Source organism: Sceloporus undulatus, chromosome 2 (assembly GCF_019175285.1).
Source record: "Sceloporus undulatus isolate JIND9_A2432 ecotype Alabama chromosome 2, SceUnd_v1.1, whole genome shotgun sequence".
Taxonomy (NCBI): domain Eukaryota; kingdom Metazoa; phylum Chordata; class Lepidosauria; order Squamata; family Phrynosomatidae; genus Sceloporus; species Sceloporus undulatus.
Window position 1 is genome coordinate 197286199 of NC_056523.1, and position 22300 is coordinate 197308498.

Consider the following 22300-nt stretch of genomic DNA (forward strand, 5'->3'; position numbering starts at 1 on the left):
CTGCAGCACCCAAGAAGCTGGAAAAGGGTATCTTTCTTCCATGTACCTTATGTGCATCTTCGAGCTTCTTCTGTATTGTTTGTGTTACATGTGAATGTTGTTACAGAAGCAAAGCAGAATACAGAGACTGGTAGATATATTTGATAATGCTGGCTTTACACTGACAATACAGAATGATTTAAGCCAAAGCCAGTTTAAAGTTTCATATATGAAAACATTGCCCAAAGCCACAAATTGTGTCCCATTGACATTAAAGTAGTGCTCACCTGGATATATCAGTGATGATACAATATCCTTTGACAATATAGTGTGGAAGGGCAGGAAGTGTGCAGCATAGAAGTAAATACATACCATTCTTAATAAATATATTGCTGTCACAGCTGTAGAGGAAGCATATCATTTTTTACTCAAATATTTTTTAAAAGCTACAGAAACACTCCTGCAAGATTAAATAGATCACATAATGCTGCAAACCTGAAGGAAATGTAACTCATTTTAAAAGTATGCAAAGGGATCTCGTAGGACCTTTAGACTAACTGAAAGAAGTTGGTAGCTTGAGCTTTCGTAGACTTGAGCCTACTTCTTCAAATGCATGTTATCTGTTAACATGCATCTGATGAAATAGGCTCAAGTCTAAGAAAACTCATGCTACCAACTATTTTCTTTCAGTGAGAGGTCATTCACATGTTGCTTTTAGTGCGACTGTGTGAATAATCTCACTCACGCATTCCGGGTTTGTTGTTCACGTTATGGAACTGCATCTATGTGCCTCTCTACAAGTTTGGTTGCTCACACAGCACTCAAATAAAGATGGAGTTGATGATGCAAATGTATTTGAACCATGTTCACATCAGTCATTCTCACAGCTCAGAATGAGAATCTTTTAGAAAAACTTGGGGGGGGGCACACACACATTGACACTGATTATCCTGGGTTAACTAGGTTTTTTGGCAGCCTTCCCCCCCCCCCAAAAAAAAACTTAATCAGGTGCATTAAAAATGCATCCGAACAACAAAACTTCAACTGAAATTCTACTGGGATTATTTTTACCATCTGAATAACCCCTTAGTCTCAAAGGTGCTACAAGATCCCTTTGCATACTGATTTTCCAGACTATGGCCTGTTACAGACTGCCAAAATAAAGCAGCTTCGGGTCTCTTTGGAGGTATGCTATTTAAATGATGCATGGGTCCTAAGAGTCCGGAGGTCGCGCCAAAGTCACACTTCATTCCTAAGCACTGGAGTGCAGCTTTGGTGCAGCTTCCGGATTCTTAGGACCCATGCATCATTTAAACAGCATACCTCCAAAGAGACCCAAAGCAGCTTTATTTTGGCAGTCTGTAACAGGCCTATGAAACTTATCAGACACATTTCCCCCCCCCCTCTCCCGTTATGGGCACAGGAAGGGGACGCTCACGGCTGTGCGAGGCCAAGAAAAAACACATTTTACTGCACATCAAAGTGTCCTCAAAATGGCTCCATTCCGTCACCCAGCACCAAGCTGTTCCCATTCAGTGCTGAGATGTGTCCTTTGGCTTGAATGGAAGACTGAATGGGAATGGCTTAGTGCCAGGTGACGGAATGGGGCCATTTTGAGGACACTTTGGTGTGTGGTAAAACCGGGGGGGGGGAATAAGGTCCTAACTCAGCTATACCTTTGAATTCATTTTAAAAGCGTTCTTGAGTGAAGGAGAGAGTTATAGCTCAGCACAGTGGGTGCCTGCCAGTAAGTGCCCATGGCCCAGTAAGTGTGGCTGGGGGACGGAAGGAGAGATCTGCCTTTTTCTGACAACAAAACAGTGATCATTATTGCTGGGAAGTCATAGTTGCCCTGCAATGGAGGTGCTACCTGGATGTGTACCTTACAACAGTTGAGTAAAAACTGAATGTTTGTTGTGCAGTGAAAACCTAGGCTGGCGTGTTGTGTTTTAATCCTAGCAGTACTGTACAATGTCCAGAAGGGAAAGATGGACAAAGTGGAGGATTAGATTGATAGAGAAAGGTTGAGTAAAGTGCATTCATTTGGTGCCAGTCCTGCTCCTCCTGTCCCACACAGGCTTGCTCTCGGCTTGATCTGCCTTTCCTTCCCAGCCTCCGTTGCTCCCTGGCGGTGAGGGAAGGAGCCGGAACAGAGCAGGAATGAAATCTGCTCCCCTTCCCATCCCATAACCAAAGTCACGTCTGGCTCGTCTGGTTTCCCTGAGCAACCAGACATGATGTCACACCCAGATGAACTTGGACTTGGGGGGCCAGGCAGGGAAACAATGGTCCAGAGCAAGGCTGGAATAGGGCCCAGCACGGCCGCAGGAATAGCAGGGGCACTTCCGCCAGCAACTTCCCTACTTCTGGCTTTCTCCTCTTCTGTTTCGCCTTTCTGGTTTTAGTTCATTTCCCCCCTGCTTTCTGCACCCCCACGCCATCCACCCACACTCCTTTTCTCTCCCCCGCCTTCTTTTTCTTTTAATGCACTTCTATCACATTCTTTATGGCTCTGAAACTACTTTTCCCCTTGATTCCTTTTCATTTTTTTTTGTTTCCAAAAAAATAAAAAAATCCTCATTCCTTCTGGGAAAGTCGAGCAGATGCAGAGGGCCGGGTGGGTGGGTGCTGCTCATGCATGAGATAGTTGGGAGATATTGAGATCTTTCTCAACCAAGGCACTGCCAGGTGGGCTTCAAGCTTTGCCAAGGGTCCTTTAGTGTGTGCATGTGTGTTTTGTATATATAAGGATGGGGGGGGGGGGGTGCAGATATTCCCTGCCCGATTGGCTAGGCTATAGTAGATTGTAGGGTAGAAGGAGAGGGGAGGGCAGATGTTACCACAGTAACCAGTGACTTTTCAGAACTCTGGATTCAGGCAGATGGAGCAGGACAAAAGAGGGGACGAAAAAGACAGACAGAATTGGGAAAGAAGAAGAGGTGTGAGAGAGTGAAAAAGAGTGCTTGCCAGTCTCCTCTTTCTCAGTTGTGGCTTCTGGCTGTTGCCCATAGGAACAGCAGCAGGACCCATGAGGTGTGACAGTCCTTTACTTCTGACCACATTGCTTTTGCTGCTGTGGCTGCTGTTAAACATTCATCTGGTGCCAACGGTGTGTGCAGAACCTGCACTGATAAATTCTCTGCTCATGTGGCTTTAAGTTAGAGGCACTATAGGTAAACCAGCTTCTGTTCTGTTTGGTCCGACTCATACGTCCAGGCACTTCTAACTGGTTGGCTTCTCTTTCCAGTGCTCTGGTTTGACCCACATCTCCTAAGCACTATCTAGTAAAAGGTGACACGTAGCACAATGTCACAGAGCTTCCTCTGGCCTCCAGCAGCTTCAAGACAAAAGCATCTATATCTCATCAGAGATGGGCAGGAACAGTAAAATCACACCTGCTTCTCCGTGAAAAATCATAGTTTGTCATTGTAGTGAGAACTGGCTGGTTGCATGAAAGAGGATGAAAGAATAACCAATAGCAAGCTGTCCAGAGCAACTGACATGCTGGTTCAGCAATGTAAATTTTTGCATTTGCCTGTCTCCTGCACATCTAGACACAGGAGAGCTACTTGTTGTGTGAATAGTATCATGTGAGAGCAGGGTGACGAGAGGTCCCAACCATAAAAGAGGACAAGGCACTACAACATGTAGGGCATTCCATAAAAAATGTAGAACATTACCCAAGAAAAGCTAAAAAGCCTCGCAGAAATATAAATCCATGCTTCTTAGTCATGCTTAAAATTGGGGAGATTTTGGAATTCCTCCTGGAAAGAAGGTGGAAATGGAAGACATCTGAAAGAAACTAGACTATGCCTCCCCACATCTTGCATTACCATGCTCCATAGCAATAGAATGAAGGAAGACTGGGAAAAGCTTAGCTTCTCTCACCAGGTTGCACCATTTCATCTTGAAAATTAGAGTCACAGCTCCCCCTTTTTTCATGAATTTGGCAAACATGTAATAAGTTAGGGCTGTTCTGTACTAAGGAACTGTGCGCAAAGCATGGCCCTAACATTAGATGCATCAGTACAGCTTTTAGCAGTGCTGACAGTTGATAGGAATGTGTGAAAACTGAGAACTTTTTCTAGTCTTATTGAAATACTTTTGACTTATCTTGGCACTCTGCCAATGGTTTGTCTGAAGGGAAAGCTTTGAATAATCTATCTATCTATTTATCTATCTATCTACATATGTCATCACACCTTTCTTCCAATCCAGGATCTAGGTAGTTTACAGCATGAAACAGAATATAGTTAAAAACCAATAAGTTATAACACTAAGAACAATTTTAAAAGCAGTTAGATGCCTATCATACTAAACCAAGCACTGAATTTAAAAACATAGAATGAAAAGAGGCATTGCAAGACCTCCCCCATTAAAAGACCCTTCCATGGCAGCCAGTAAGTGGCCCCAGGCTCATCTGAATAAAAATGTATTTGCTGACCAGTGAAAGGTGAAGAGAAATGGGAGGGTATTCCATAGTCAGGGAGTAGCCAAGAGGAAGCTCTATCCCATGTCCTCACCAAGTATGCATGCAAAGGTGTAGGTCCAAGAGAAAGCCCTCCGCAAAGAATCTCAAAACTCAGGAAACAGAGACTTTGTTGATGGCATACACTAATGTAAACTCTGGTTTGGTCAGCACATTGGCTTTTGTGAACTTTATGGAAGAAGGTGTCCAGCATCTCCTCCCATAACACCTCCATCTTGGGTACAGCTTGAGTTGGAGGTTGCTTGCTTGCACAGTCCAGGAATGGATTGAGGACAGTGGTATACCTGAGCAGATTCCACCTACTCTTGTCCACCCAGGGATAAAAAGAACAACCTTGGTCTAGAAGAGGGAGAGACATAATTGTGCACACAAGATTACCACCAAGACCATAGCAGTAGGGGAAAGGGGGCAGCTTCCATCTTCTCCTCTGAAGCCCACAGATTGGGACCTTCAAGAGAGGAGGAAAGGGAAGTTTAAAGCCTGTCATGCTGGTGATTATAGGTGGAAGCACTTATGAATAAATTCCAGCGTGGTGTAGTGGTTTGAGCATTGGACTATGACTCTAGAGAATAGGATTTGAATCCTTGCTCAGCAATGGAACCCCACTGGGTAACCTTAGGCAAGTCACACTCTCACAGCCTCTCACAACAAGACAAAACCCCTTTGAAGAAACTTTCCATAAGTTGGAAATGACTTAAAGGCACACAGTGACTGATTTTTAGCTGCAGTGCTTGCCCTGCCCATGCCTGAGGTCTGTCTGTGATATTTTAAAATGAGGGGTGGAAGAAGAGTACCCAATCCTCCAGCTGTGCCTTTTTAAGTGGTAGGGGGGAAAGATGTTTCACCACTTCCATGGTGGTTGTCACTGTTAACTGCCGTCCAGTTGACTGACTCATGGAGACCCCATGAGTGAGAGCCCCTGTCTTCAACTGCTCTGCTCAGGTCCATGATAAACCTCCTCAAATTCACCCTGCCATTGAATGAGAACCAGTCTGCACCCTGGCAAACACCAAAACTCCCATACACACACATCAAGAACTGGCTGATTTTGAACAGGGAGGGAAGCATCTTCTGTAAGCCCCAACTGAAACTTGGGCCCTTATCAGATGAGTGTGGAACTGGGGGTCTTCTGCACTGGGCGATTCGAATTCGCGTCATAACGCAATGTACTGTCATACCTGGGAGTCCTTCTGCATTGGCAGGATTCAAATTGGCCAATCCGCATTCGCGCGAAGTGCATTCAGTGCAGAATGTCCACCGGTGCTCAACATGAGGATTGGCCGATTCGTATCGGCCCCCTCGCACATGCTCAGGTGCCCTGCATGGGTTGCGACTAAACTCTTCCGGGGAAAGGGGAGGTTCCGTCTGACAGCCCGGTAAAACAGCTGGAGAGCAGCTCATGACACATTAACAATCGCGATACAACGTGCCCGTTACTGTTTCCTCCTCTCCATTCCTGCTTGGTTTAACGGAACCATGACCTTCCCTGCAACAAATTAACAATGCCCGGTTCTGCGTGTGTGTGTGTGAGCGGTGTGTGTAGTATTCTGGGGGGGGGGGAGGAGCAGTTCCAGCAGCTGTCAAAGAGGCTGGATGCCATCTAAGTAATGGGTATGCTTTGATTAAGAGTTCCTGCATGGCAGAAAGGAGGTTGGACTGATGGCCTTTCTTGGTGTTGCCGTGATTCCAGCGGCCTCCTCCTCCTCCTCCGGCTTGAGAGGCATCCCTGGCTGCATCCCAGGCAGGAAACAGGCGCGGGGCTGCTAGAATCTCGCGGCGATCGCCGCCGTTCCAGCGCCTCCTCCTCCTCCTCCACGCTTGAGAGGCAGCCTAGGCTGGCCCAAGCCGGGAGGAGGAGGAGAGGCTGCTGGATCCGCGATTCCAGCGGCCCCGCGCTTCTTCCCTGCCTGGGATGCAGCCAGGGATGCCTCTCAAGCGGGAGAGGAGGAGGAGGCCGCTGGAACGGCGGCGATCGCCGCGATTCTAGCAGCCCCGCGCCTGTTCCCTGCCTGGGATGCAGCCAAGGATGCCTCTCAAGCCGGAGGAGGAGGAGGAGGGCCCTGGAACCGCCCCCCCCCCCTTCCCTGGAACCGGAAAGAGGAAAGACCCACCGGAAGTAAAAATTGGAATCTGGGGGTCTTGCGACGGAGTTCAGGACTGGGGATCATCCAGACCCATTCGCACTGAGATCGAACAGAGAAAAAATCCGGATATCGCCAATCCCCTATCAGCGCACTGGCCAACACGCTCCAAAAAGAGGAGCCAGTACGCATTCAGTTCGGCAGCTCACGCATTCATATGAGTGCGGATTGGGCCATTCGAATGCTGGTATGATGGTACTTTGCGAAATAATGCAAATTCGAACCACCCAGTGCGCAAAACCCCCAGTTCCACACTCATCTGATAAGAGCCTTACTTGGCTTCCCTGTAAGTCCTTCTGAAGTTTTGACTGAAGAGGTAATTCACTTTGCATTTCTGTAGCAATTCAGTGTAGAGGAATGTGGTCCTCCTCAGCCCAGTGCAGCATTAACTCCCATTAATACTAGCTAACAAAGCACATTATGCAGGTATGAAGCCCTTTGATATGCATTATGATAGAATTCAAAGATATAGCCCTGTTAGTCTGTAGAATAGTAAGTAGGGATCTTGTAGAACCTTTGAGATTAACTTAAAGAAAGAGGTTGGCACCATGAGCTTTTGTGGACTTAAGTCCGCTTCCCCAGATGCATTTGATAAATTGCATTCAAATGTATCTGAAGAAGTAGACTTAAGTCTACAAAAGCTCATGCTGCCAACTTCTTTCTTTCAAAAGTGCTAGAAGATCTCTCTACATAATATGCATTATGAGCTCACTTTAACTGTCTTGGTTTCCTCTAGTGTAAATCCTGAGATTTGTAGTTTAGGAAAGGGCCTTTAGAATCTTCAGCCTCTAGTGCCTCTGACCAAATTACAAAACCCAAGGATTCCATAGAATACAGCCATGGCATTTAAGTGGAAACATAATGCTATAACTTTGCAGTGTGAAAGGACCTAGGTGTCTGCTAAGTTTAGGAAGCAACTGATAAGTTCCCAGCATTATCATTGCAGTGGGGGAAATGTATGTACGGATGGAGAGGAGCAGGAATAATTTTGTTGCTCTTTCAGAAGGGACATTTTTCACTCTTTAGCAAATTAACATTTAGCTGTGTATACCTAGGGATGGAACTGAGATGAAAAAAGGAGAGGAGAGGGCAGAAGAGTGGCAGTGAACATATTAGCCACCTTTTTAAAGAAAATTTGAAAGGTGGGAATCACATTAAAAAAAATTAAAATGTATGTTACAGCTATTTGTAATGTGCCACCTTGAATCCCATTTTGGGAAAAAGGTGAGCTATAAATCCCATAAATAAATAACTAAATAAAGTGTGGCTCCCATAGACGTGTAGTAAGGCTGATTGACAGAAACTTCCATTAGCTTTCTCCATTCCAAGTGGGAGAAAGGCCATGCTTTGTACCTTCTAAATCAGCCTTCCCCAACTATATATTTTGGACTGCAATTCCCATCAACTCCAAACAGCATAGAGAAGATGGGGTTTTAGAGGGTCCTAGGTGGTCCAACATTGCCTTTACCCCAATGTTTGCCTTATCTCAACCACCACCTTCATCACACTGCCAGGGCAGATCCTCCTGGTCATGCCACATTAGTATCAGAACCACATTTTGCCGTGGTGCTCTTGCAATCTCATGTTATTCCAGCATGGCTGAGATTAGGTCAGCTGCAGCTTTGATGCACTGTCAGAAAAGGGAATTTCCAGAAAAGCAGCAGTCATGTGGTGAGTATAGAGGGCTTGTTCAAGGCATCTGAGAGATGCTATGACATGAAGGCACATCTGGAGATAGATTCATCCCTCACTGGACGTTGTCGTAGTGGAGTGATAACTCCTGACTGGCTTGTTACTGAGGAATAGCATTCTGATTGGATTTCAAAGGACAGAGCCTCAAGTCCAGCCAATTGCAGAGCAGGGACAGCCAATAAGTGTGGTGCTGTTGTTGTTTGTGCATTTTAAAAATTATTATTGATTGTTTCCAAATCTGTAATTTGTATGGATTCCCCCCCCCCCAACAAAAACACCAGAAGATGTCAGGTTTTGCCTCTGATGCAGTCATTTGGGCATGGCCTTGTGATTGGCTCAGAAGGTTAAACATCACTGCAAACTTCAGCCAGTTGGAGGATTTAGACCCAGGGATGCATTTGCATTTCATTGGCTGGAACCTATGACAATGAGAGATGTTTAGCAATCTAGTTGGTTGGCAAGGATTCACTTGGGTGTAAGAGCTGGCATCTTATTTTATGAAAGGAGCATGGAGTAGCCAAATGGGGAGAGGATGGGGGGGAGGACAGCTGGAGACAACAAAAATATTAAAATTGTAATTGGAAATCCATGGGGATTGTTAGTTAAAAAAAGAAACTGCGCGCAAATTGTGGGGAAGGGGATTTGTTTTTCGAACCTGAGCAGGATATAGCGGGTGCTTTTGCCTGGAACATTTGCTCCACTGCATGCCATAATTACAAACCTTCTATTATTTGTGCTCTCCTTTTGATCTCCTTATTCCTAATGGGCATATTTTCCCCTCTATCCTGACACAACCCAAATAGAATCATTTCCAGCAGTTGTTCTTGGTTGTCTTGAGTGACTCTAATACACCAAGAACTTCAGTTCAAAAAGGGGGTAAATTCTGCAAGGAGGTGACAGATCAGTATCACTGGAAGTCGAAGTCCTTCTTGGCTGTGAGAAGATTTGGGTGAGTGGGTGGTTGGACATATGAGTAGCAGTTTGCCCTGGTGCTCTGAAAGTGCACCAAGCGCTGTTGACACTTTTTGCTCCATCTCTTCTCAAAAATGAATTTAGGCCCACAGGGTTCCTGATTTAGGTTGAATCCTTTCCCTAGGAAGCTGTCTCCAGAAAAGATGTAGAAAGGTGCACCTCACCCAGCTAAGCAAATGAGTAAAGCAAGGAATCCATTTGGCAGTGGCACTGGCACAAGCAAAGAAAAGAAAGCTGAAGAAAGGGATGGGAATTTTCCAGCCTTCTCCACTAGTTGTGGCACAGTCCCCCCTTGTGGCCATTCTTAGTTCCTGCTTTCCACCACTTTCTTCCAGAAACTGAAATATTTGAAAAACTGCCCTCCCTTTTCCTTGCCACACCATACTACACCTCCAGTGTGCTCTCACATAGCAACTCTGCACAAGAGAGATTTTGACCATAGTGTGGTTTCTTCCCCCACCCTACTTGGCACTAGGAAGGAGCAGATTGTTGTCTGTGCAATGCCTCCATCTCTATTCCCAACCTTTCAGTTTGGAAGGAATTTTCCACTTCCAGATGCTATTGAGGCTGTAGCATATAGATTAGAAAACTATTATGGAAGTTTCTCCTTGCCTGAATTGCACAGGACGCCAACTGCATTGACTTGCCTTCCTCTCTCCCTTCTTGAGTTAAGCAGCAGAAGAAATCCTTGCATTCTCTTCCTCAGAGATCAGTGGCAGTTCCAAGTCCAGCTTTAAGGGAGTCAGAGCAAAAAAGCTGAACCTTTCAGTGAGGAAATGGACCAGCATGAGACTTGTGTGTCCTTGCATGCTTGGACATGGGTTTGACATGGTCAGTTCTAGGGAACAGGACACAGGGTTAGATTTGGAAAGTGTTAATGAATGGAAGATGACATTTATTGAACCAGTATCTCTTTAAATAAATTCCTCTTTTCAATTCTAATGGCTCCATTCTTAAAACCAAATATGGGAAGGGAAGAACTTCCCCTGTAAAAGCCTGGCTGCACCATGGTTGTTGCAAGTTGTTTGTCATGAATTTTAGATATTGCATCCAGTATTGTGTTTTCCATGAACATAGGTGGAACTTTGAGAACGGTTGCAAGAAAGGCATGATAAGCAGAAAGAGAATGAAGAGATACATCAGATGTCATGTATGGATACTAAAGGGAAAGCCTTCTTATCTAATTCTAGCACAAATGCTAGCAGTGGCAGAAAGCCCAGATCCTGTGCAGTATTGCAGATAAGGGTATTAGATATGGCCTGGAGTCAAATCACCACAGAGCCTTAATGCATAGGCCATTCTCTCTCTCCCTCTCCCTCTCTCTTTCTCTTTGGTCTACCTGACAGGGTTGATGTAAATGGTACAACCAGACAGGGTTGATGTAAACGGGGGTTGGAGGCAAGAAAAACATCGGTCAGCATTACCAGGGTGGGGAATGTGTTACTGGGCATGATGGAAGCCAGAGGAGGCAAACGCAACATGAAATTTGCATTTTTGGCAGTAGCTGCATGCTTGTGATGGAGACCACTTTTACCTAAGCACTTTCAAGCAAATACCTACAAATGCATTGTCTGAAAGCTACAAAAGCAGGGGCATTCATACAGCTACACTTGTCAGAGAGCAGGTATTGGCTGCAGCTCTCTATTGAGCATATGCTTGATCCCAAACCTGGCTGAACCAGCATTGAGGAGCTTCAGTGGATGGTTGTTAACACAAGAAGGAGTTAAGTGGTATCACTACTGCAGAGCAAAGTGCATGGGAATCATGGGTTGGGACACAAGAGACAGGCAAGGCAGACCCAAGGATGGGAGTGCCCTTTTAGGTTGCTGGAAGCAAGTGCCATAAGGCCAAGCATGCCTGGAAGTGTAGGAGGAAGAATGGGTATGATTGGGGTATCAATATTCTAGTGTCAAACAAAGAAAAATGAAAGAAGATTAGAATGCTCCATTTTAATTTTGCCTCCTTTTTGTGTCTTCTTCTGTTCTAGTCTTGGTTCCTCTGACGGGATCTTCAAGCGAAGAAAAATAATAATAATAAAGATGGTGGTGATGGTGATGATAATAATAATAATAATTTTTCACTCAAGCCCTGCAAATCAGAATCTTCAGTCCTTAACCCATATCTTCACTGACCTCCTCCTCTTCAAGGAAACGTAAGAGACGTTGGGTAACACTACAGATGAGAAGCTTAAAAAATCCACATTGGACTTCCCCGATCCAAAGCAGATTTTACATTTGCATAGAAGAGTCTTATCTTCTGCAAGGAATCCCATCAACATCTACAGATGTCACATAACCCTCTGTTATAATAGCTCTGGACCATTCGAGCAATGGTTTTTAAAACAACAACAACAAAAGGGATTTCTCGTTTTTCACCATGGGGAAGGAAAAGTATTCATGTCAGCCAGCCTCAACCCCCCAAACTGCACCAGTGTTTGCTAGGGATTATGTTTGTTGGGAATTGGAAAGCAAGACTGTTCTCTAGAATCTCACCTGTTAAGTATAATTCCAAGGATGTTTCTGAGCATACAAAGAGTAAATAGAAGCATTTGACTAGTTGAGGCTCAAGGACAATTGTGCTTCTATCTCACTCAGTTACTTTTTAAAACTGCAAAGTGGGATGGAGGTTGTAGCATGCAGATCAAATTTTTATAAATTCCATTCACGTGTCCTAAAGGTTTTAGAAAGCCAATCCAGCATATTGCACTGGTTCAGAACTGGAAATGGTTTTGATTAGAGCATTATGAGAACAATAACACTTGGTTGGCCTTCATAGCACAAACTTCTCCCACCAAACATAAGTTCCCTTGTGCAGTAAATTCCCTCATTAACTGGATTAATATTGTGTCCCCATTAGTTCAAAAAGCAAAAGCAGAAACGTTCCTGACTACCAGATGCCCAGGCAGAATTCCATTCCAAAACAAGGGATGGGCTCTTCCCATTGCATTCTCTCCCAAACTCTCTCCCTCTCTCTTTCCCCACTCTTCATCCCTTACCCTTTCCTCTGTCTCTCATCCCTAGAGCTTCCTGGTATTCCTTGCTCTGGATGAACTTTTCCCATATTTCAGAAACAAAAAGTATTTGCACATCAGGATTATGTGGAAATCACTTCCAGTCTTGTTCTCCAAAAACTGGGATTCTTTCACCCCATTAAATAAAAGAGGCAGACACTAGTGAAGTTAAGCTTCACAGGGCTGGAAAGCATGCTTGAGTATTTCTCTTAAGAAAGAGAGCTCTTGCCACCATTTCAAATGGGCATATGTTTTGAAAATCCATTGCAGAATGGTTTAAAATATTTAAAATAATTTTTAAAAAAGATGGATGAAAATGAGGCCATGCTGAAGTTGGAAATGATACCCCAGACAGACCACTGGGGACAGGGTAGCTGGCATAGTCAGGCACGTTTCTGCTCCCAACCTGGTCTGGGCAAGGTGGGCTTCATTCCTTTCCTCTGGGTACCAGCCTTTTCCTTTTTGAGGTTTTGGGTGTCTGTTGTTATTATGGTTTGATGCTCTTCCTGATCCCTTTTCTCCACTTTGTTCTTTTCCTCCTTTAGTTGTAGCATTTTCTTTGGCTTCCTCTACATACAGGTGACGACCGCAAAGAAATTAAGTACAAGGGTGCTTTAATGGTTGTTTTTATTAAAACAAGCAAAAAGCAAAGCTCCCAAAGCTTACTGCACATGAACACTCTCAACAAACTTCAGCGCAACAAAATGAATGGTATAGAGTTAAAGATAGTGGAGGCTTCCTGGAAGTGAGGGTTTGACGTTACTGTCTGTACACTGCATGTATTCATGCATGTGTGCAGACATGTATACGCATGCACCAGAGTCAATCACACAGCTCCACGCACTTTCCTCTTTTCCCTTTCTCAGACTTGCAACAACAACAAAAGTGAGGAGAACAAATGTCCTCCTCTATTTTGAATCCATGATAAGATCATCTTTATTTCTTTTTCCAAAGGTCTGTGAAAGAGACCCCTTTCTTTCTCCTTGCCCCATATTGAGCTTTGGGGACAGGAACTTTGCCAAATTCCTTGGGGATTCACTTCCCACCCTCCATCCCATCTTTCCTGTTAAACGTGTCCACCTTTGCATGAGGGAGGTCACAGGTTTTTACAGGGCAACTCCACATCATATATTTAGTATAGGTGAGGTTCTTTACCAGGATGGAGGGAGGGCATTGGGGTCGGGGTTAGGGATTGTCTGATTTGGAATGGGCCAGATGGATGCTGCAGGGAATGGGTTATCGTGCAATCTGTCCAGAGCAATTGCATTTGGGTTCCTGGCTTGGAATGCCTGGAATTGCCTCCCAAATGGCCATATGGGAAAATCAGTTGATCTAGAGAACCTCCTGAAATCCTTCTACTATCTGTCACAGTGTTCCCCAGGTTACGCTTGAGGCAGCTGCAAGAACCTCTGGAGCAGACAGAGTCCAGAGGTTGCAGGTGAAAACCAGGTATCTGCACCCCTGTCCAAGTGCAATGATTTTCCAGTTCCACGTGGAGAAACAGGGTCAAGGAAGGGAGGTCCAAGGCCTGCAGACCTCCCTCCCTGCTTTGCCTGTTGTAGGCCCCCTCCCCTGCTTGTCTTCCTGCTCCTGCCCTGAATCACACATATGCACACAAAAACCTGTAGCTTAAGAGTGGCTACCCTTACTGAAGGCCTACTCATGGAGGAGTCACAAAACCTAACCTTGCACAGCTGCAGGACAGCTGTTGCATGAAGGAAAGGGTCCTCCTGGGAGATAGGGTCAGGGGGTGAGGAGTCTACAGAAAATAACTGTGTGGATGTTTTGTTTGATTGGCTTAATTGGCTGTTGCAAAGAGGAGCCACCTGCCTGGTGCTTCCATAGTTGTCATGTGCCAGCTATGTTGCCCATTAAGAGTGGAGACCTGGATTTCATAGTTTCTGGTGCTCTGCTGCTTCCATCCCACTACAGGCCCTAATCCAGTATCTCAGCAACCCAAAAGCATAATACAACCTGCCAGAGACAAAGCAGTTCAGGCAGTAGAAAGGCAGTACTTTTTAAAGACGGTGATTTCAGTCATTTCACTTCCTGTGGTGTACACATACTTTTCATGTCACCTTGGATTGGCCAGATTTCTTTAGGAGTTTTAAAAAACAAACAAAGAAACTCAGAAATCTGTTTACCAGAATCAAAAGTGAAATTGGTGTACACTCCATGATGACTGATCCTTCTTTCAGCTCTGTGAGAAATACTGCTGCCTTGTTTATAGAAATGTATTCCCGATGACTGAGGATCAGGTTCAGATTTGAGATATAAACAGAAATTAGAAGCAGCACCTGGGATTAGATGGCCACCCCTTTCCATATTGTGAACAGTTGGAAGGTGTCCTCTTTTATACCCAAGATAAGCATCTGTTTCTTCAAGAGTACCAAGCTATGGAGAACTTATGTTTGGGAATGCAAACTATTCCTACCCTGGTGGTCTTAAGAAAATAGTCATCTCTCATCCTCCTGTTCAGCTTGTTCCTTGCCTCCCCCTTTCTGCAAAGTGGCAAATGCCTTAGATTTGCTAGGTTGAATGAGGCAGGGGGTCTAATGTGATTTAAATCTTGAGGTGTGCTCAAAGTGAACATCATTCCAGGACCACCCTGAGCAAGAAGGCACATGCAGCAGCATTTATGTGAAATGCTGCATGATTTTCATTTTACCTTATTTCTTCATAAAAGTATTTAGAGTATTCCCAAATTGAGAAAAACCATCTCCACACACTCCCCCTTACAACCAACTTCCCCTATTCTTTGTAAAAATGCATTCAGGTTTCTGTTACGGTCAGGAGTAAACCATTTCTGAGTGCAAAGTAATGTGTAAAAATGAGCAATAGTCCTAATAAGGGGGAAAGTCACTGTATTTAACACTGTTGACGCATCTGTTGTGTTATTAAATTTATTCAGTTATTACATTATTTTAAAAGGAAATAATTCAGTCCAGTTGTCCAGCCTAATTGCTTAAACCTTTCTCTTAAAATGCCCAACTTTACACATAATGACTTCCCTGCTTGAGAAACAGGTCTCTCTGTGTATGTATGTGTGTATGTCTGTGTGAGAGAGGGGGGAGGTCTAAAAAGGTTATGGGCCCAGGCATTTTCAGGACTACAGATGCAGGGGACAACAAACAGGCAGCACTTAAAAATTGCCGGGGGTAGGTGAAGGGGTAGAGGTTTACTCTTACTTAATTCTGAAAAATCCTAACAGTGCCTAAGTACACATTTAACTCTTGGCATCTGCTAAAAGTGTGACAGTTGGGTGGCAGCAGCATGTGGGTGAATGGCATTTCAGTGCCATCCATCTCCATGGTACCTGGTTTGGATCCTAGAGAAGGTGAACCTGGAAAGGGGCGACATATGGAGGACTTTAAATTTGGGTGGCTGGAAGGTATGGGCAGCAGAAAGGAAGATACACAGAAATGTGTGTTTAAAAGGGGGAGGGGATTTTTAAAAAACAAAATATATATTAGGGGGTTTAAAAGAACCAATTTTGTTTGCATTGAGCCAAGTGCAATGGAGTGCATAGTTTTAATATCTTTGTATGTTAAAGATTGTTAAGAAGAAGAGAAAAAATCTATTTTTGTTGCAAAGTCCTCTGTTCCCAGGGACTCTAAAAAAGTAGGGACAAAAGAAAAACCCAACCTTTGTAAGTATGGGGAAAAACTTTTTTCTGTTTATTTTTTCATTCGTTTATTTTTCTTTTTTCTCGTTTGTTTTTTAAATCCTTTTTTTAAAAAAGATTGCTAATGATTGGGGTTTGGTTTTGTTTTTTCGTTCTTCCCTTTTCCTCATTAGTAATGTCGTTTTATGGGAGGGCTGAAGGCAAAAAAGTTTTTCACATGCAAAAATAAAATTGTAAAAAAAAAACCACACTGTATCAGGTTAAAAAAACATTGAACATTAAAAAACCCTGCAACTTTAAAAGTAAAATAAAGGACAACAAGGAAAAAAAACCCTAAAAATCATAAAAGAGAAAAAAAAGTTTAAAAATACAAAACCTGGTGCTTCTTACAATATAAAGTACATTAAAATCTCTATTATACATAGTTTATGAACCAATTAATTGTTATCATAAAGCACATTTTAGGAAACACGCATTATCCCTTCTTTATGTTTAGCTGAAAGGGGCAGCGGGCTTTGCAGTCAAACGCACCAGCAGCATCCGGCAGCTTCCCATGGATCTTCCCAGGTTGCCGAGCGAGCGAGATGGGCAGGCGGTGAGGTTGCCATAACCCAAGGGGGAAAGTTCCTGGCAGAGCAGAGACCACCCTGAAAGGGTTGTGCTTCTCTGGCTCTTTTCACCCCTTCCTCACCCTCCATCACTGCCACACCACCCTCCTCTGTTTTGCCTTTCTGCTCTGTCTTTTTCCCAAAGAAAGTTAAGCAAAACAGTTTGGGTTTGGCCTTCATTTCTTTTCCCCTTTCTTGTACGCCAGACTAATCCACAGTGCACTCTCTTTCTCTCTCTTTTCCCCTTCCTTCCTTCCTTCCTTCCTTCCTTCCTTCCTTCCTTCTTTCCTTCTCTTTCTCTTTCTCTTTCTCTTTTTCTTTCTCTTTCTCTTTCTCTTTCTCTCTCAAGGACTTCTCTTTGGCATGAGGAGCCAACTTGTGATCTCACCAGCATCCCCTCCATTGAGTGCCTCCCTTTCCTCCCTCCCAGAGTGGTTTGCAAACCCCTAGTTGTCCCTTTCTCAGAACCTTCCCAGTGTGGTGTAAAAAAAAATGAGGCCTTCCTCCCGCCTCCCTTTCATCCTTGTTGGGCTGCCCCATGGGAGAAGGGGGTACAAAGCAAAAAGTGCGGACCCCCCACCCCACCCCAACCTCACAGAGCATGGAAGAGGGGACTGGAGATATTTCTCACTTCAGGGAAGGACCAAGATGGATGATTTTGCCTTACTCTCACCATGCTTAACTGGCCAGCTGACATAGTGCCTTTGTAAACCCATCTTTCGCTGGAAGAGATGGATGATGTGCTCTGCCAGAGGAGGGGCAGGGGGAGGGTACCAGAAGTCCCATCCTATTGCCCCTGCAATCCATGTGCTTGATACAGGGGGAAAGCAATAAAAAGTCTAGGCTTGACCAGCAAGAGCAGGGGGCGAGGTGGTACTGTGGGTCAAAGCAGTGGTGCCGAGTCCCCTTTGGCCTGGCTTCTTCTGCTCCCCACACATACACACCCACACAATAGAGAGGGCTAGCAGCATAAAGGAGAGGGCAAAGGAAGTATGCCATTGCAATACTGAAGGCTGCAGAATCTCTCCCCAGCAGACCTTCTGTATTCAGGCTTCTCCGCCATCTTGCATGGCACCCAGAGCCTTTTTTTTTTTTCTTCCTGGCATGGAGAGCCAGGAACTCCTCAGCTCCTCTCTCTTCCAAGTGATGCTTAGCTGGAGTTTGAGGGCCTGAACAGACAGGCCAAAATAAAGCTGCTTCGGGTCACTTCGGAGGTATGTTGTTTGAATGATGGTGGAAGCCGCACCAAAGCCACACTCCACTTCTAAGCACTGGAGCAAAGCTTTGGTGCAGCTTCTGACCTCTTAAGACGAGTGTGTCATTTAAACAGCATACCTCCAAAGTGACCCAAAGCAGCTTTTTTTGGCCTGTCTGTTTGTGCCCTCTGATATCCAGGCAGGCAAACAGCTGTTGACTCCCTTGGAGAGGAGTGTGTTGGGTTTACCTGAGCTATGATTTCATTTTTGAGGTAGATTGGCCTCCTGGGATGTCACCTTAGAAGCATATTGAGACCTTTCTTGCCCTCCCTCCAGCTCCATATATGCAGGGATGGGGAGAGCATATCCTTTGGTTTGAGTTTCCACTGTTTGGCCAGTAGCCACCACACGTAGACTGGAAATGATCCTCAAGCCCTCCTTCATATGGAGCATTGGGTTGCTCACTCGCTTGTTCCTTCCTTCTCTCCCTTTACAACTGCAGCTGAGCATCCCTGGCCTTTCTTTACTAGATCCCTTCAATGGCCCTCCTCCTTTCCTTTTCTTCCCTCCCTCCCCACCTCTACACACACTCCCCTATGGACTCCAAACCCACTTCTCTCGCTCGGTAGCAAAATCCTTGAGATCCATGAAACTGCAGCTTCCCTGCCCCTTTGAACAAGTTTCTTCCTTGGTTAAGAAACGCAGTATATATATGAGTACAGTACAGTATATATATATATATATAGTACTAATGGAATTTGGTGTGCTTTTTCTCCTCATCCCCTGTACAATCCTTGCCTCTCTCTCCGACCCCACTGTTCCCTTTGTGTCTTTGAGTCTGTTCTTCCAGTTTCCCCCAACCGCTTCCTACAACTCCCTTCCCCCCCGCCCCGCACTTGAAAATAAAGGGTAGTTCTTTGTCTGTTTTTGTTCTTTCTGAGGTTTCTTCCGTGTCTAGCAGAATGCAGGTAGCCATATGTTATAACTGTCAATATTGCTTCACAACGAAAAAAAAAGTTTAAAAAAAATAGGGGGGAAAAAAGGAAAAAAAAAAGAAAAATCCAAACTGTTTTATCATTTTTGCCTGAACTTTCTTCGGCTTTCTCCATTGGAATGGCTTATTGTGTTATGTGAATTTAAAAATTAAGAAAAAAAGGAAAAAAAGTCTTAAAAAGTTTGAAAATAACAAAAAAAAATTACATATATTTCAAAAAAGCAAAAAAAAAAATTATCATTGGCTTCCCTCTTCCCCTGTCCCCACCAATTCCTTCCTCAGAGCAGAGATGGGAAGCCCAGTGGAGGGGAGTGCCGAGGGCTCCGAGGTCATGTATGTGTGTCTGTGTTGGTGGGTGAACGGGGGGGCTGTGTCCCTTCTTCTCCATTCCCTTGCTTTCTGGAGGAGCTGCTCAGAAACATCCGGCACAGACCCATTCCACCCACACATCTCACCGTCCCTTTGCTCAAACTGTAAAGTGCCTAAGAGGTAAAAAATTCAGCAGCAAAGATGATACTTGAGTTCCTCTTTCCTGTTAATTTGGGACTGGCCATCTGCACACAATGCTGGCTGGCACAACACCTGCTGATGTCTCGAGGTCAGCTGGTGATGGTGGTCCAGAGGCTGGAGCAAGCATGGCTCTCCTCTCCACAAGCTCTCCTCCCAGCTCCTTTTCTCCTCATCAACCTCACATCTGGCTGAGGATGTCCCTATGGGGCAAAGCAAGACAATAGGGCATGGCGGGCATTGGGCAGCACTTTTGGACCACCCAACCCCTTTGCTCTCAAACTGAGAAGCCCACCCGTCCTGCTTTTATATACAATGGGGGCAGTTCCCCAAGGAGAAGACGGGACTACCTTTCTTGCATCTTGAGTCAGAAAAAGCTGAGTGTTCAGTCTTGCCTTTGGAGTCTAGTCTTGAAGCCATTCGGTTACAGAAGCTGTCTGTTCAAACATCATTGGGGGCCCTGTGGGTTTCCAAAGGCATGTAAGGTTTTTTCTGGCAGCTGTGACTTGGAAAAGAAGAAAGCGTGAAGACACCATAGCAGTGGCCTAAGGAGCTGACAGCTTGGTTGCTCATAGACATTGGAACTTTCAGTGGTCAGCCTATTTTCACTTTCATTTGACCAAGAAAGCTCAGGACCTACATGGTGCCAGAGTGAATCTGTGTAGGAGACTCCAGAGAGGTGAAATGCTTCCCCAGATATTCCTGACTCCCTGGGAGCCAGAACAAGTGACCAAGATGACAAAGGAGCCCAACAGGTTTGAACGCCTGCTTGTCTCCCCAAATCATCTTAGTGTGTTTTTGGTAATGTCTTCCATTACTGTTGCTCAGTGGCTAATCTTTCCTACCTATTCCATTCTATTGTCTTCAGCTCTGATCCTGGAAAGTCTTTTTATGGGAAGTATGCCAGCAACGTCTTCCCTGGGTCACTCTGAATGTTCTCAAGAAGGACTCTTTGCCCCTCCACTGAAGTGCCTCATTTTGGTTGGGCCATTGTGGAAGTTAGTCAGAGCTTGGAAAGGTTAGTTGTTTGGGATATAACCTCCATAATCCCTTAGCCATTATGACCACTGGTCACTAACTGTGAGATTCTGGGAGCTGTAATTTGAACAAGTAATTTGCCCAGGCTCTGATGTTGAGTTAGCTCATTCTAGTAAAGGGAGAGAGACTTCTTTTTTTTTAATGCCAACAGTGAGGTTTTGACCATGCCACCTGCAGCCTCAGGCCCAAGCAGGACATGTCCTTTTCCACCAATGCCAGCCTGATGCTCCCAGAGCACCAGTCCCCCAGCATCTTTTCCCAGCTCTTTCTGTGCCCTTCTGCTCTGTATGAAGCTGTCCATTGCTACTGGTTTGGTTTTTGAAAGCAAAAAGAACTCATAACCCTGCAGCCGAATTAAGGGAAGTGCCTTAAACTGATGCCTTTGCTGCCACCAGCAAACAAACTGAGACAGGAAGAGAAATCACTCAAACTGTATGCACCCAGCTTCAGAAATGTGAACAAAAGATGTTTACAGAGATTGCAATCAAACCGCCTCTGGGTCGGGCTTATGGGAGCCCTGCCCTCCATTGCTAGCTTTCCCCACCTCTTCTTCCTTCTGCCCCTCTCTCACTGCTGCTTGTAGTTAGTTTCACACACAGTAGGGTAGCTGATGCCTACAAAAGCAGCTCCCTCTGCAAACCAGCCTTCATTTCATGTCGCTTGTCCCTGTCTTTCCTGTTTGCTTACCCCTTTCCCCAAAGAACAGAACCAGCTGCCGTGATGTGATGATGGGCCTGCTCCTCCAAGCCCCTTCCCTTGTCCCAGTCAGCCCTCGGCACTACCCCTCCCTCCCCAAGTGCCACTCTCCGAGCGGGGTGTAATACGCATGTGTTAATTACAATTTTTTCCATAATAAAAGTTTATAGATGCAGCACCTTCTTTAACTGATTGAATTAAAGAATGTTATTGACTGTAAATGTCTCTGTTTGGCTTCCTTGTGAGATTAGTTGAATAGATGGATGATGGGATGGACAGCATGCTTATCAAATTTACTGATGGCTCCAAATTTGGGAGGGAAGGTAGCTACTGCTCCAAAGGACAGGATCAGGATTCATTGACCTAGACCAGTGGTTCCCGCACTTTGGTCCTAGCCCTGCCGGCTAGGGTCTGGGTATCTGTTGGTGCCAGATCCTCCCCAAAGGTAACAAATGCTTCTAACAGACACATTCATCTCTCCCAAACTAAATGCATAGAGCAGATCCTGGAATAGGCTGGCCATGTTTTGGCAAGGATGATGTATGTGACACTGGCCCATTGCTGAAAGTCTTTCAGCTCTTTTGGGATAGTTTACTGCAGCCTGTAGCACATGGCTTCTTTCTTGATCTGAAAGGCCTGTTCTGTATCAGGAGCCAAGTAAGGGTGTGATATATGTTGCATGCAGATGTGTGCGTCACTCTTGGAACAGAGACACAGTGACTCCCACCATAACATCCTTGTTTTTTCCCTCCCCTTTAATTTTTATCCAAATGCTCTCCACGTGGCTGCCAGTATTGATGTCCTGGATCTCTTCACTGGTATAAATGTCCCTGACATATAAGGCTATTCCTCCTCATTTCCTGTTTGGCCTGTTTGTCTTATACCCCTCTATTTCTACATTCCAATTATGAGACTCATCCCACCAGGTTTCAGTGATGCCTATTATATCATATTTGCTTTGTTGTGCTAGGAGTTCAAGTTCATCTTTCTTATTCCTCATGCTCTGTGCATTAGTATAGAGACATCGCAGACCATGGGTCCCATTTACTTGCTGCCTGAGCAGGGTTTTTTTGCCTTCCACTTTTGGGTCCTTGCACTGTTTGTCTTGTTCCCTCTATGACAGTTTGACTATTTTCTCCAGCCCTTTTGCCTTCCAGAATACTGTCTCCCTCCCCCACATTGGCACCTCTGCTATTTTCCTCTCCCTTCCTGGACCATGCTCTTTGACTGGCAGAAGATATGAGATGACAACCTGTGCATCCATCTCTTTCAACTTCCTACCCAGAGCCTCATAATCCCTTATGATATTCTGAAGGCTGTGCCTTGCAGTATCATTGATTTCCACATGAACCA

General features: G+C 44.9%; 1 protein-coding gene across 10 annotated transcripts in view; it reads left to right on the forward strand.

The window, feature by feature from the left end:
* The window catches only part of NFIX (nuclear factor I X), a 321990-nt gene extending 300855 nt beyond the window's left edge, over positions 1-21135 (forward strand). For all 10 annotated transcript variants that reach the window (XM_042448603.1, XM_042448604.1, XM_042448605.1 and 7 more), the window contains one exon: positions 11261-21135. In XM_042448603.1, the coding sequence (XP_042304537.1) occupies positions 11261-11275 (15 nt within the window). In that variant the 3' untranslated portion in view covers positions 11276-21135. The remainder of the gene's footprint in view (positions 1-11260) is intronic.
* Positions 21136-22300: the final 1165 nt, after the last annotated feature.